The sequence below is a fragment of the Glossina fuscipes genome, unplaced genomic scaffold, assembly GCF_014805625.2.
Source record: "Glossina fuscipes isolate IAEA_lab_2018 unplaced genomic scaffold, Yale_Gfus_2 2, whole genome shotgun sequence".
In the NCBI taxonomy this organism is placed as follows: Eukaryota; Metazoa; Arthropoda; class Insecta; order Diptera; family Glossinidae; genus Glossina; species Glossina fuscipes.
The window spans coordinates 13,791,923-13,808,727 of record NW_023998416.1 but is presented as its reverse complement, the minus strand read 5'-3'; the positions used below and the strand labels follow the sequence as shown (position 1 = coordinate 13,808,727).

General features: G+C 35.1%; 1 protein-coding gene across 3 annotated transcripts in view; it reads left to right on the top strand.

Moving 5' to 3' along the window:
- Window positions 1-14,716, top strand: part of LOC119633100 (protein outspread) — a 150,063-nt gene extending 135,347 nt beyond the window's left edge. Inside the window, exons 6-11 of one of the 3 annotated variants that reach the window (XM_038026336.1) lie at window positions 1,465-6,536; window positions 6,603-6,737; window positions 6,863-7,002; window positions 7,279-7,428; window positions 8,867-8,984; window positions 13,990-14,716. In XM_038026336.1, the coding sequence (XP_037882264.1) occupies window positions 1,465-6,536; window positions 6,603-6,737; window positions 6,863-7,002; window positions 7,279-7,428; window positions 8,867-8,984; window positions 13,990-14,013 (5,639 nt within the window). In that variant the 3' untranslated portion in view covers window positions 14,014-14,716. Of the gene's footprint in view, window positions 1-1,464; window positions 6,537-6,602; window positions 6,738-6,862; window positions 7,003-7,278; window positions 7,429-8,866; window positions 8,985-13,164; window positions 13,252-13,981 lie in introns of those variants that run through there. The other 2 variants (XM_038026335.1, XM_038026337.1) reach the window with 2 other exon arrangements.
- The last annotated feature ends 2,089 nt before the right edge of the window (window positions 14,717-16,805 follow it).

The following is a 16,805-nucleotide window of genomic DNA, read 5'->3' as shown; positions in this document are numbered from 1 at the left end:
GTACCTTTACAGGTATCACCGCTGTCTGTGTGTGTGTGAAGTGTGTTCTTTAGTTATAATCAAGTTTATTATTATTAATAATATAGGATGAATCTGATTCAACTTAAGGTCATTCTTTCACTTCTACTTCACAATATCGATTTTGTTAAAATGAAAAGAGGAAAATAAAATCGAACGACAGGCTTTTTATTTAGTCACTCAGTGTATTCTATGTAGACTATGAAAAGTCTACAAATTCATACCTTTTCTTTCCTTTTTTCATATGGGTTGCTTTGCAAGTGTATCATAACAATAAATAAAGTTCAACTAAATGAGCCTTTTGCGTGAATTAAACCAAACAACATAAAAACAAAAGAACTAAAAAAATGAAAACTCTTATACAAAACATGAACTTGTCTGAGATTGTGCAAAGAAAAAAGAAAAAAAAACTATAAAATAATCTTTCTACTCTCAATGTATGTTATTTATACAATAAAAAGAAAAGAACAATCAACACACTTAAAGTATGTCTAATAAAGGGCATATGCAGGTTGACCAGTCTTTGATACTATTTTTCAGTCAGTCATCTCGGCACAAGTTTACTGAGTCTTTCATAGCAGGAGCGCGAACATTATCTTTATCTTGATCGAGCTTCTTTGCGCTTTTTTTCCTTCTGTTTTTATTTCTCTTCAGTTTCGTTTACCAAGCAGACAAGTTGAAGACATGCGGAGGATTCCGTTGTTTCTGCTTGGAGCACACCAACCAACGTTTATGTTATTTCATAATTTCTTTGTTGTTCTCTCTTTTTGTTCTCTTTTTTTTATTGTTATTATTTTTTTTTTACTTTTTTGTTTTCGTTATTGAGACTGCTCCTTAATGTTAAGGTATCCAACCTCAGCCAGCCACTTAGGCAACTAATTACGTAAATATTCATGTATGTTGAACTTAACAAAACTCAAGGTTAAATATTTATAAAAATTTGCTACAATCTTCTTGTTTTAATAACGCGGAAGAATTTCGATTTTGATGAAAATTTAACAAGGAGTTAAATGATGGAGTCTGTTTTGAAGGTGATATGCATTTAAGCACTTTTGTATTCATCACTTACACTTAAACCTTGAACTGTAATTATTTTATATCCGCATTAACTAAAATCTATCGAGATCCAAGGCAAACCAATTAATTTTCTACAACCTTCTTGAAATTCAATCGCTGCCCAATTCGCTAACTGAAGTATTTTAACTTTAAGCCTTAAAAACCATATAACTAAGCAATGCTATACAAATTTCAAAAATTAAAGCAACTTATTAACGCTTGTCCCCCGCATTGTTGCCACTACGTATTCCACCAAATCTTCGTATAATTCAATATTTTTTCGTTTAGTATTTTAATTCTTTACATAAATGCTGAATTTTTTATAAATTAATTTTGGTTTATTAACAAATTAAAAGTTTATGGCAATTGTAATTATGTTCGTCTTTTCAGTTTCACCACCTTGCCTTCTTATTGAGGATATTCGGCGAGATGAGAAAACGATTAAAGATCTCGCCAATACAATAACGAATCTAAGTCAACAGCAGAAGACACGTTGGACTACGACGGCAGTAAATAATGTTCTCAATAGTCATTTACATCATCACACAAAATCGACGGGTACAACGCAACAACAACAACAACAACAACAGCAGCAGCAGCAGCATCAACAGCAACCACAGCATGAAGAAAACAAATCACGGGATGAAACGGATTATTATTGTAGACCGACAAGTAAAAATTCTACAACAACAGCCTTAAGACCAAAGTCATTGCCATTGGCAGCCAATTCGACACCCGCCATAGTCTCGGCAATAGTCAAGAAAATACCACCCGTTCTAGTAACAGCATCTAATGGTATTGCCAACACCAACACTAATAATAGCACTAATAATAACACCAATAACAACAACAGAAGCAAATCTAGTCCTCGTTTACAACAATTGAAACATTTTCAACATCAACAACGCCAAAGCAATCAGCAGCAGCAGCAGCAGCAGCAGCAGCACCAACAGCAAAATCAACTTAGTCGACACCAGAAACAAGCTTTAGAACGTGGCGATCCAGATGGTGGCTGCAATTTAGATGATCTCTCTTCTAACTATCTGGCTAAAACAGTGGAATTGCGTGTGAATCCGCCACCACCCAATACCGCAGCAAAATCATTGCCGGTTGATGAGTCTCTTAATGCCAAAAAAGGTTGGCTAATGAAACAAGATAATCGCACTGGCGATTGGACCAAGCATTGGTTCACATTAAGTGGTGCTGCTTTATTCTATTATCGTGATCCAGTTTCCGAAGAACGTGGCGTATTGGATGGTGTGCTCGATGTGAATAGTCTCACTAATGTGGCCGAAGTTAATGCAAACCGTAGCTACGCTTTTCAGCTTACCTCGTGGGATAAACGGCGCCTAACTTTAGCCAGTCTTTCACCTAACTCACGTAATAGCTGGATAGCAATTCTTACAAACGCTGCAGGTTTGCAAAACACGATAAACACTGGCAATAACACTAGCAACAATAACATTAAAAGCAACAACAATGGTAATAGTCTAACAATGCATCATTCCACCGCTGCAATGGAAAATAATAACAGCAGCAAAGCATTGCCTACCACAAAGCTCATTATCAAAGATAATAGCAATAACAACGATATAAAAAGTGAAATTGAAAAAGATTTCATGAAGGCTCAATGCGTTATGCAAAATTATACCGAATCCCCTCTCACTTCCACTAACAATGCAAAAAAAATAACCGCTGATGTTAGCCCGCAATTAATCATTACCAATGTAATTGGAAACAATCCGAAGTGTTCGTTACCAAGCCCCAACCCTCCATTAACTTCGAGGAACAACGTGCATTTTTCATCGGATGAAGAATACCGAACAGCTTCGGAGGGAGGGCGACGTGATAGCATAGGCGATTGGGGCTCGCCTCAATCACCTTCTCCGCCTTTACCGTCTTCTTTGGCACAGAGAACAAAGGATCGAATGCGTACACGGTCCACAACTCCTTGCCATCGTATGCATAAACGTAGTCGTTCCTCACCTCCAACATCGCGCCATAGTACTATGGACAGTGTCGGTTCAGATGAATTACCTCCGATATCAACGGTTCAGGAAGAAATTCACCTTAATCTCGACAAGGAACTGCAGTTTCGTTTGAATGTGGTAGAAAAGGAGCGTGATTTGTTAAGAAATGAGGCGAAAGAACGTGAAACCCGTATGTCCGAACTGCTGAATACCTTGGAGCGAACCGAACAGGAATTAAACAATCGAATTCACGAAATGGAGGAAGTTCGCGAAAACTTGAATAATCAGCTAGATGAAGCCAAACGCAGTGCTGGTGAAATCATAGCACGACTAACTGATGAATTAGAAGAAGGTCAAAAGAAAATCAAAGATCTGGATGACCGTTTGTCTCGAGGAATAGAGGAAAACGAAAACCTCTATAAACGTTTAAGAGAGATGGAAACTTGCAGTCCCGCCAGCTTTATCAATTTGCAGAGAACTAAAATGAAACGCATGGATTCCCTTAGTGATCTGACACAAATTAAAGACATCGATCCTTACGGTCTTCAAAGAGATAATCTAGCCGAGGAATATAACGAATTAAAAGGAAGATTTGAAAAAGCTGTAAATGAAATACGTGCCATGAAGAAAGAGCTCAAAGAATCACAAAATCAATATGATTCCTTGGAAATTTCTTACGCTTCCCTCAAGCAGGATTTGGAACGAAAAGGTCTGGAAGACCAAGCTCAGTTACACATGATGGCTGCCCGAATACAAGATCTCACCTTAAAATATAGTTCGTCCGAGCGTCAAGTAAGAAGTCTAAAGCAAAAACTTTCAAAGTCTGAACGTCGACGTTCTCTGTCCCTTAAAGGTAAAGAGCAACTGACAGTGAGCAAGGAGCTGGAAGTAAAACTTGGAGAATTAGAGAACAAAATTGATGAATTGGAAAAGAGTCACCCGGCGGACAACAAACAAATGAGCTTTGATAAAAGCTCAAATTCTCGTCATCCAAGTAAAAAGACTTCTCGTAGACGCTCTTTAGAGTCGAATGTAAACAGTACGCCGTTAGCTTCCCCGGAATCCATGCAAATTTTGGTTAGAGTGAATGATTTGGAGAAACGTTGCGACGGCATAAGTAGTTCACGCAGTTCTTCAACCACCACAACGCCGATTTCCTGTACGCCTACATTAGATACGACTAGTCGTAGTTCCGGAGTTTCCGGCCACGTTCGCCTGTCGGAACATTTAATGGATCGACTCAAATGCTTGGAATCTGTTTTGGTTGCAAGTAAAGATAGTTTAGAACAAAGTTTAGTTCAACTACAAAACTTACGTTGCGCTCGTACGCGGCGCTCAGTATCCCCTATTACCGAAAGGAAAGATTCATATCGTTTTGTAGAGCGTTGTCTGCACGAGGTAGTCAAGTTAATACGAGATACTACCGAAACTTGTGTAATTAGTGGCGAGAAATGTGAAATGTTGCCAAATGCCTTCATGTTACCTGATTCTAGTCCTGTTAAACTAGCCTTGACGCAATTAGAAACGCAATTACGTTCTAAATTAGCCGATCTATTAAAGCAGAGACGTATCTTACGAGAACGCAATGAACTAACAAAACGAAAGGATTTGGAACTCCTAGCTGAACGTATAGCTTTTGAGAGTGTCTGCTTCGGTAAATTAAGGGACTCAATGCAAAGAGCTGAAAATCCCGAACTTTTCACTGAACGGCAAACTAGAGCCGAAGTGGCTGAAACTTCGCATCTTATGTCCATGCTTAAGTCAAAACTGCAGGGTAAATGTACTATCAAAACAAGCGGAAGCTTAGATATTTTGGCGGGAGTATTAGCCAGGAGACTGATGCTATCGACTTTCCATAAAACGCAAACTGGACACAGCGCACAGGATGTAAAATTGAGCATGGAACCGGTAGACCAAAATATTTTAGATGATTTGTTACGTCAACAAAATGAAATCAACGTTATAGCTAAACGTTATAGGAATAATGCTATGGAAAATTTAGCTACAAATCTAGCGGCAGAGACCCTTAGCTACATATCTACCAATGACTTGGTTCAAGGGACGGTGCAGGAAGCTTGGCGTCAAGCTCAGGAGACGGTAAACGCTGAACTGGTACAATCTGAAATTGCGCATATAATGATGAGAAATGCCGAACGACTAGAGAGTTCACTTATACCTTCCTTCGGTTACACCTTAACGTCAGAGGAGCGTTTATCATTTGAAAAATTCGCAGATGCAGTCCACGATGTTTTGCGTAGAGAAATGGAATTGGCAGTGACGCAACTAAGCCAATGCTACGAAGATGCTGTGCAACAAATGAAACGAGGTCAATGGCGTTTACATCTGCAACAGGAGCGTAAAACATCTGAAGGTCGACAATTACTGTCGGAATTTGCTGATGTTGTAGCACACAAGGCATTGGTGGATGCCAGAGTTGATGTCCTAAAAGGAGACTATGCCAACCAAAATACCAGTAAAATGGAAAACAATGAAAGCCAAGGTCACAAGCTTGGTATAACTGCTCTGCAGAAATACGAAGATCTGTTCGAAGAATTGTCAACAGACTTGCAAATCGACAATCCCGATGATATTCTAATGGAGGCTGACTTCGAATTTACTTATAAACAAAGAACAGTCGATTTTTTCAATGACCGTCAAGTCTTATGTGATATCTCGACTTTTTTAAGTCAATTGGAAGATTCACTTATCGCTTTGCAATGCGAAGCCACCTCCGGAAATGATGAACAAATACCACGTACTGAAATCTCCATAGAAAGTTTACAGGACGTCTGCCATAAATGCTGCGAACTGCGTAAACGGGCTGATCAACTATTGCAAGAAGTTCATCGCAAGCTGAATGCCACATGTCAGCATTGTATGCAGATTCGCGAAAAATTGCACAGCTTGCAAGAACAACATCAAAGTGAAATTTTGCGCTTGCAACAATCGCATGCCAAAGACGTAAGTGCCTTAATGCAACAAGTCGAACATCAACTTACATCACTAAGGTGTTTGGAGACCGAAAAGAATGCAATCAATGGTGATTTGCACAAAAGCGAAGAACTGATAGAAAAGCGTGAACGCGAACTGACGCTTATGAAGCAAAATTTACATGACACCGAGCAGCAACTACATGCACACCAAAGTGAACATAACTGTCTCCTACAACGTCTACGAGAGAAAGAGGAAAAAGTTCGCATATATCGGGAGGAAAACGATGCACTTAACCTGAAATGTGCCCGTCAAGATGATGAGTATGTTATATTGCTGCAAGAGCGTGATTACTTGCAAAATGAATTAGCTAAGGAGCAAGAGCGCAGCAGACGTTTTGAAAAACGTTTAGAATTGTTGGAAAGGGAACACAGCAAAGAAATGGAATGTTTACAACAAGCGTATCGTGACCAAATGTTAGCTCATTGCTCCGATTTTTCAAATGCCATTGACGAAGACAGCTTTCATCAACGATATCAAACAGAAATTGATCAACTAAGAGTAAGTATACTGTGACATATATGGCATATGATAGAGAAATCCTCAAATTGTCGTTATTTGTTATAGACGCTGTGCGAGAAGGGACTCTCAGCTATGGAATCATCACACAGACGCACAATTAGCGACTTGGAAGGGAAACATAAACAAGAAATTGAACGTTTACTGACTGAGAAAGAACAAGCTTTAGCTGAGGAAACTCAGGTAAGTCGAGGCGAGCAGCTTGCAAATGGGAAAAGCAAGCAAAGTTGTTGTTTTATGTTTTTTTTTTTTTTTGTTTTTGTACCACCTTCATTTTCTGTTGTGTCGTCTTCTCTCATCATTACTAGGCAACATTAGCTGCTCTGGATGCGATGCGTAAAGCACACCAAAGTGAGGTGCAACGTGAAGTTGCACGCTTTAAACAGGAATTCCTTAAACAATTCCAATCGAAAGGCGAACGTACGCCAGACACGGCCAAAGCGAAGGAGTACGTATGAAATAAACAAGCGTATACGCACGCCATTCAATACATGTTTATATGACTCCTCGGTGTTCACAACATTGAGCTGAGTATTTTATATATAAAACTCTTTGTATGTATATATACATGTATGTGTATATACATGTTTGTTCCTTCTTTAACTCTTATTTCATACATACATAACATATAAACATGTAAACATATTATTTCTTGTTTTTGTTTATGTTTTATGTTATCTTTTACATATGTACACTTCTTAACCTTACAACACTATAATTACAGAGAAGAACTTGAAGAATTGCGTCAAGAAATTCTATCATTCTCTGAAAAGTATTCTATTAAGTGTGTTGAAAATGCTGCTCTGGAAGAGAAATTACGGGTTGCCAATCAAAAGCTGAAACATTTTCAGCAAATGCAGCAATTGGAATTAAGGTAAGGTAATTACAGGTTTACTGTTTACATTTAGACGCAATAGGTGCACATAAGTGTACATATGAAAATAATAAAGGAATTCACACATACATTACGTAGGGTTAAGTTGGGATAATTACCGACGTACCGACGTATCGCTGAATATACATGATTTCGTATTCTCAAAAAATACGCAAAATAAGCAACAAAATAAATGTTAAACCAAATATGTTAGTATTAACATACACACACACACACACGCGCGCAAACACACTACTTGCAGATTATATTCACCATAAGGGGAGTATCTGATTTGTCAAATGCTTATCCACACAATTGCCTGTGTGTGATGTGACGTGTCTGTTGAAATCCTGACTACGATCTCCAAAGTTTATTTAGTGAGACAAGTTTGGTCTTGTTTTTTCTTTTGTTGCACTCAAGCCAAGCTTGCAAGTTGGTTAAACTGGTTTATAGATTCGATGACAATTAGCAAAGGAGAAATAAATTTTTTTTTCTTCGACTTGGTTGAGGTGAGGTTAACCCCGAAAACCCACCGAACAAGCTGAAATAATTCCCTACAGGGCCGCATATGTAAAAAAGCCGGAAGTGCGACTTTTTGCTTCGCTATCATCTTCCAGGTACCGAAATCAAAATACCAAAATTCTTCAGTATATAATTTCCACTTTTTTCTACCTCAGACCGAATTTTAGACTACACTTGCTCGTAGCTATAGTTAGTGCACACTGGACGCAGGCATAACATTTCCCGATTGGGAACACATCCACTAGATTGGGGCGACTCCTTATCTCTTCGTCCTCTTAAGTAATTGATTTTATTAAAAAAAGTAAATGGTAAATGTTTGTGTAACAAATACACAAACCTGATAAAGCTTTATTCGTCTAGAAAAGAATCTTGAACAAAGGTTTCTTCAAATCTATCTTCACTAAGGCTGGTAGGATAGTAGCATTAACGAAGACTAGATATCGCAATTAATTCTTAGACTTAACTTAGGACAGTGACGAAGGAATCTAAATGTTCTGTCCCGAAATCTGCTAGCGTAAAAATTCTGTCTGAATACGACAGGTAGATAGCGTTCGAAGCTGGCTAAGAATATAATACATCACTCAATAAGGACGTAGGATGATTTATAGATATTGCCACTATTGATCAATTTTAGACAGTAGCGACGATCAAACGCAAAATTTCATGACGTTCTGATCACGTGTTTACAGGTTAAGGCGGTTCTACAACAATGGAAACAATGGAAACATGGAAATTCGAACACTGTATGAATACGCCTAGGTTCTTTCTACATTCGCATACCATCCTACGATCTTATTGAGTGATCAATTATAAATTGTACATTGCGTATATACTAAGCCACATTCCTCGAAGAAAAGTTTGATAGTCCGAGTATTAAAAGTATTTCGCTTTTTTTCCTTGTTTTGTCTACTTGAAGAAATAAACAATTCCGTGCTCATTTGGCGAGCGAAAATCCCTCCAATGATGTGCAGTTTCTTCAAGGTCTTAGTTCTGCTAAAACCGATGGCGATGAAGTTTCTGCCCAAGACAGTGAGGTTTGTATTGTACATCACTTTGAAATTAAATTTTATCCTCTAGTTAACTAAACAGCCTAATATTTGCACAAACAATTAACTATGTATAAATTTACACCGAACACTTCTATCCGAGCCAGTAGCTTCTACTTTCCAAATTAAACTTTAAACATATAGTCGTTTTAAAACAAAAATCTTTCATCATCATATAATATGTATATGTATGCAGCCTTGAACGAAAGTATTAAACATTTAAACCTTTTCCCATCGTTTCATCCTCAAACGCTTCTCCTTGTTGTTGTTTGAGCGCTTGCCATGGCTTTCCATGCTTTTAACACAATTTACTTCTTGTCGTTTGAGTGCTAGTAGGCTACTAAATAATTTCTGAAGTCGTAAAGCAAACAAAATCTAGCAATGTTTGGTCTTCATTTTGGCCCTTCCGGTTGACATAACTGCCAGCTGTTAAATATTTGTAAAGAGCGCAGTACATGTTTATTATTAAGAGCTCTTCAAGGCTGTACAAGTGTATACTTAAGTTGTTTATGTATATATATGTATATATGTAACTGCATATATATAAATATATACAAAAACATTTATATATATATATACTTTACTAATTTTAAATTATTAATATTTCATGTAATTTATATGAAATCGAAAAAAAAAAAAATACATATATCTAAAACTGTAGCTAAGCAAGCATGTGCATGCTTTAAAGTACACGGACATTTTAAAAGGCCCTCCTAATAATCCCATTAAGACAACAACAACAACTACGATAACAACAGTAACCAAACAATTTGAAAATTGTGCAACAAAATTACAACAAAGTAGTAAGATTGCAAGAATTGCTTTTAACAATGATGTTGATAATAATAACCAACCCAGCAATTGTGGCCATGATGATGATGATGGTGATGATGATGATGATGATGATGATGATGATGATAATAATGACGATAACAATAATGATAATGATAATGAAACTGATGACGTTGAGAAACTAAAGAAACGATGTGAACAAGACGTAAAACATGAATACGTAAAATTACCGCAGCAACAACAACAACAACAACAACAACAACATCAATCTCAATGCCATCAACAGTCATCATCTTTGCGTAGCGGTGTTGCTCCTTCAAGTCCTCTCAATAGAACTTGTAACGCAAATGATCGAAATGATGTTAAAATTCCTACAAAACTAAATACAACTCTTACTACAATGAAAAAAACGCCAATTACTACGTGTACAGCTATAAACGATCCCCTGGGTATTGCAGCTAAATCAGCTGTAGAAAAACCATCATCAAGTCATACAATAGCAACACTGGCAACAACAGGTAGTTCATGCTGCATGAACACATTTACAAGTAGCAGCAGCAGTAGCAACACCATTACTACAACCACCACCAGCATTAACTGTAACAACTTTGGTATCTGTATATATAACGAGGCCAGCAATAGCATGCCAGACAACGATATTTTTAATAAAAATAATGATGCTGTTAATGATCGCAATGATGATGATCACTGTCGTCATCAATGCGCTCAACATAATAATAAAACTGATAATGACGATGCCGTCGTCAATGACGTTACATCTTTAAGTAGTTGCGCCATTGATGATAATTTGGACAATTGCCAGTATACGTATGAGCCCTGTTACAAACAAACCAATTTGTTTAACTATCACAATTGCATGTTAAACACTGAAGGTAACATTAAATAAAAAAAAGAAAAAAAAATTTGAAAAAAAAAGAACAGCAACACGACAAGAGATTATAATAAAAATGAATACAATTTCATAATTACAACAACAACATCAACAACAACAAATGCTACTATTACTAAAACAAGCAACAAGAAACAAAAGATCATCATAAGCAACTGAATTTTGTTTATTTGCGCAAACATGCATATGTGTGTCGTATGGTTTTCTTTATATGCTTCTTCTACTTGTTCACTCTCTGTCCTGTTTATCTGTTGCTTTATTGTGCCGTCTCTCTTCACTGTTCACTTCACTAAACTATACTCCATTTGCTTCTTCACTACTATTTTCTCTAAAGCATTCTAAAATATTCCGAACATCCTTCGAGGCTGTTGCATAAAATCAAGAATAGCGTTGAAATGCTAAAATTAAACGATATCTGGGCATATAAGTCGAAGTACACCTAAAATTTTTTTTTTAAATTGCATCCACATTATACTAGCTTACAATATTCACTGTACCTTCAGACAGACAAGTTCTTTTTCTGTGCGTTATACGGAGATTTGTTGAATGTTTGCAATGCTTAACGAAACGCATGAGAAATCTTTTAAAACGTATATAGATGTGACTGGGTTGAATAATAACATCGAGTTGCGAAGTAGGTATCGACGAAATGCTTTTAAATGGATATAAATACTCTCTCATCAGGCATCAGTTAGTGACTTAACAGAGGTTCATTTGACGTAAGTCTTTCTAAAACACTTGGAAAAAAGTATTGTCAAGTGATCAATTTTATCCACATACTCTCGAAGGTTGAAAGCGTTTATCAAGCCAATAAACAACAAATTCATTTTCTTTTAAATCTAGACCTATTTTCCTATCTAGTTTGAATTAAGGTTGAATACGTGCTAGCTTTTCTTATTTCTAATTTTTCTGCTTATTTCTGCCTTCTTTAAAAAAATCTACTGCACGTAGCCAAAGTTTGAATTTGGGGTCGGTTTTTGGATCCAGTTATCAGGCTTTTAACTACTAGTAAGATGACGGTATTCGAAGATGTACCAAATAACGAATGTAAAATTTCATATAAACCATCATATCGCACCCTACAGCAGTTGTGGTGCTAGTGTATATTAAGTTGGTGAAGATGTACGTCACACCCCGAAGGGATTGACTTGACAGGACTTGACATACATGCACATATAGAAAGTGATATTCTAAACTTGTCTGTCCATCTGTTTTGCTTTTTTAAGACTATTGAATATCGAACGAATAACCTGAGCTAACCCAATAACGAAAATCGTCAACCGATCCGTAAGTTCTAAAGTTATTTGTAATGTTTATGTCAGGTTTTTCAATATAAGATATTGCGAAAGACTTACAAATGGATTAAATGAAACGTGAAATAACTAGAATATACGAAAGATTAGAAAAATTTCTCGATCACTCTTATACTTCGAACAGATTTCAGCAAGTTCATAGAACTTGCCACATGCATGCTTAGTATCTGTATCCAGTCCTGTAGGAATGGCTTAAATTATGCTTGATGTCGATGCGCGTTTAACATTAGGTGATTGAAATAAAATTGACTTTTAACCTTTTCGTGACGGCGTATCAGTATTATACCGTAACATACATGGGCGCTGTAAAGTAATCAGAGGCTACTATATGCAGAAGGTGTTAGCCGCTGTGACGCTAGAAGTGACTGCTGTAAGTAGACGGCACCCGCCGTGAAAGAATATTAAATGGTTCTTACAACAATTTAAGCATACATGCACGGTTATAAAACATTGCGACAAAAAGTCGTAGCGCATAGAGCAAAAGAAATGAAAGAAACTATGCTTAGTTAATAGTTAATAAAAATAAATGTGTGATCAGCTATCTGATTAGGCTCTCAGTGACGTAACGAACGTTTACTTAATGGTCCACCTGTAGCACTTTGTCAACTTTCATATCATCATTTTCTTGCATTGACATCAGTGAAAGAATTAAATAAAAATAGTTTCTAGCGGAGGCGTTCTGCTTCCTCACGATGTAAAATAAAATTTTACAACGGAGATCGTTAATAACGAAATACTTTCAACATTGACGTTTCCGAAAATGTAAACTAACAAAAAGAATTGTCGCATAACTCAAAACCGCTAAAAAGAATTTGATGATTAAAATTACGTAAGCAACGTCTAAATATCTTATTAAGAAACTATATATTTTGTGTTTTCATTATTCATTATCTATCGCACAGCCTATCTATCTAAATGCACTTAAACTTATTCTGAAAATATCATCCATCACGTACTCATACTCCCTATGCACTATCTCTCTTTCTTTCTCTCTCTCTCTCTCTCTCTCTCTCTCTCTCTCTCTCTCTCTCTCTCTCTCTTGTAAACACTAAAAACAAAAACATTATTTGCTATTGACTTTGTGTCTTAACGTTTCACTAATAAATCGGAGTTTATTTGTCTGTCTCTTTTGTCCATCTTCAATAATTTGCAGGTTTAAATTCATCTACTACCGCAACAAGAACAACAACAACAACAACAACAACGCCAACACCAGAAACAACAGAACAACGTTTTGTAACCTTTGGCAGAAATTTAAAAATATCTGTTAAAAGTTTTAATGAAGAGAAAAATACAAATAATACCGAAATAATGAACGCGTGTAATAACAATAACAAGCATAGTAAAAGAAGATTGGAAGAAGCAGCACAAAAATCAGTAACAACAACGACAGACAATGATGAGAAAAGAGATAAAACACTAACAACTGTTGAAAGAAAATATTATATGAAAATGAATGAATTATCAGAAGAAAAATGTTTAAATGAAATAGAATCATTACGAGGAACAGCGGAAATAACAAAATTTATCCCATCATCATCAGCAATTACCCTAAGCTCCTCCCATACAACAACAAATGTAACTTCTTTAATAACAACAACAAAACCAGTGGATTTACCAAAGAATACTAATTTAATTAATTTTAACAAAAATAATCGTAATAATAATAATAATAATAATAATTTATTTTATGTTAATAATTATAAGAGTAACAGTAACAATAATCACAACAACACAGAGAAAAATAAGGTGAAAAACAACAACACAATCATTAATATTTATGAACAACAGCCAAAAGCGCAATTATCGGGAGATGTAATGGTCAAACTGCCGGTAATAAAATCAAACAACAACAACAACAACAACACAGATTTGTCAATTAACCAATTATTAAACGATAGAAATCCAATAGTAATGAAAACAAGCAGAAATTTAAAGATTGCTGAACGCTCAGCCATTAATTTAAATAGTTTTACAGAAATTTTACGAAAAACCGCTATAAATGCCCCAATCAAAGGTCATAACGAAAATGTCGACGACGATATTGATAATAAACAGCAGCCCCAGCAACAACAACATGAAAAACATCATCATAACAATAACATTTCAGAGAAGAGCAATAACAACAGCAATGACAGGCAATTGTTAAAGGAAACGGAATTTTTCAAAAACAACAACAACGAAAGTAGCAGCAACATTCAATCTAATTTATCAGCACATTTGCACAACAACAATAACAACGAGAACAACTGCAAAACATTTGCCGTCGATGTATGCACTAAGACGAAAAGATCCCGCATAAGTTCTCCCCCTCCCTTAGATGGAAGGGATGTAGAGCTAAGCATCAACACTAACACTCCAAGTTTCACAAGCAGCACTAATAACACCAACACCAGCATCATAACTACTATCACGACCACCTTAGATTACACAAACTCATTAAAAAATCCACACATGAAGCGTTTTGAATTACAACTATAATAAAAAATTAAAATATACAAGAGTCGTTTATATATACGTATGCATATGTATACTCATTTTCTTTCATAATCCAATCCTTTCATCTCTCTCTCTCTCGCTCTCTCTCTATTTTTCTCTCTTATTCACACTCTATACACAGAACCTCTGTCTTCTGCAAGCAGAGCTATCGAAAAGTTTAATTTTGAAAAGTTTTTTTTTTTTTTTTCATTCGATGCCATCAAGAAAACAAAACAAAAACAAAATTCGTTTCAACTAAAGATTATATAAATAGATAAAATCTCTCGCTCTCTCTCTCTCTCTCTCTTTCTCTGCTCTCACTTTTCTCTCAATATTTCGTTTCGTTCGTGTAAGCAAAGCTTTTCTTTTTTGAAAATTAAATATTAAAGCATGTGAAGTAACTAATATTGAATTAGTTTAAAGAGAAATACTAATAACTTCTCTTATATTATTGAAGTTGATTGCGTGCGTAGATTAAGCTTTTTTCGAAAGCTTTTTTTACGATTTCGTTAACGAATGTTACTAAATTCAAAAGTAAATGTATACGTGATGGAAAAATTGTGATTTTCATATATGTCGTCTAATACGAAATAAGTGATATTTTAACTTTGAGAGATATACGTTTTTTGATTTATTAAACGATCTTTGCTAGCTCTGCTTCTTCGTTTGTCATTGTTATGCTTGCTCTTTATTTAAATAGAGAAGTATTTGATTGTTAAGCAAATAAGTCATTAATATTGTTAAAATGATAAATAGTTAATAATAATAATAATAAATCGATAAGATTTAATGATATTATGCCAAAAAAAAAAAAAAAAAAAGAAGAATAATAATAATAATAAATGAAAATTTTTGTTTATATCGTTAACACTTAATGCAAGAGAAACTTATGTAAGAATGTTTTGTTGTTTTACAAATTATTTTTCTCAGTGTAGATGATTGTGATTGTGTTTTTTTTCTTTCTTTCTTAATTTTCTCTTATTTTTTTTTTTTTTTCTTTTTCCTTCCGCTACTTTTATCATTCATTATTATTATTATTATTGCAATTAAAATGAACATGCAGACTATCTATCTATCTATACCTGCAGTGTTTCTATCGTTTTTTTTCTTCCCGATTAAATATATTGAATTTGTTTTGTTAATCATTGAAAAAAATAATAAGTATAAATAAATTTATTATTTAAATGTTGGAAAAAAAAATAAAATAATAATTTACAATTTTTTTTTTCATTATATTTTAATTATTAATGTGCTTTTAATAAAATTCAAGTTAAATAAATAAAACAAAAGAACTCTTTTTTATTGTTAAATCATAAATACGTTACAAATGTTTTCTTTTCTTAAGTCAAACAGGTAAATATTATATAACATTAATGTGAATTCATTTCATTGCAATATTCTCTTGTAAATATAAGAAGAATTATGCAAAACTTCTCTAATAAACTTATTCTATAAACAAGTAAAAGCATCTTAATGGGCCACGCACCACAATACACTACGAAAGTGAAACATGCAGCAAAGCGAAACAAGTAAAGAAAGATATATCAATGCGGCTTTAAAAGGCGACTTCATCATAATAATAGCGGTCTTCTTAAGCTCATCAAAAAACGGAAACAAATTCATATTCTTAAGATGCGTAAAAAATATATAAAAAGTATATAGTAAACATGAAGAAGATAAGGGTGAACTGTTTGCATTGGAAGAAGTTTAAAGTTTCTTCTCAACGCAATTGGGAAAAATTACCAAATGAGGCGGATATAAAGGTGTTAGAGTATTAGAGTAAACACATTGTCAACAATGTCAATTTAGTATAAAATTTATCGTACTTAATGCCTCCGACGTTGTTAACTTTTTTATTTATTCTTAGCGAAACTTTAAGGCAACTAAGACCAATTAAATTTATTGTCTATTTTTGTAAAATTGAACAAGTTGAGATATGTTAACACCGAATAACGATGCACACTTGCTTGCCCGATTTGAAAATCAGATGGGAGAGAAATAATCCCGAAAGGCGCATTAATACTTCCAAGTGAACGTCTTAAATTGAGGTGAGTGCGGCCTGCTTACTTACGCATATATGCTGAGCTAGACAAGTGTTATTTTATAATTTAGTAGTTAAACTAGTTCATCTGCCGGAATGTTCATAAACGGTAGAAGATATTAGACTATAGGTTGGCGTAGGTGAACAGCTTGTTGCTGAGTGGCTTCTGATCAGTCAAATAACACTTTTACGATTTCTTATATTCACAAGAACAAGATATGTATCCAGGCTTCAGAACATTGCTTGCTTGTTTTTTCAAGGCATGCTTTTTCACA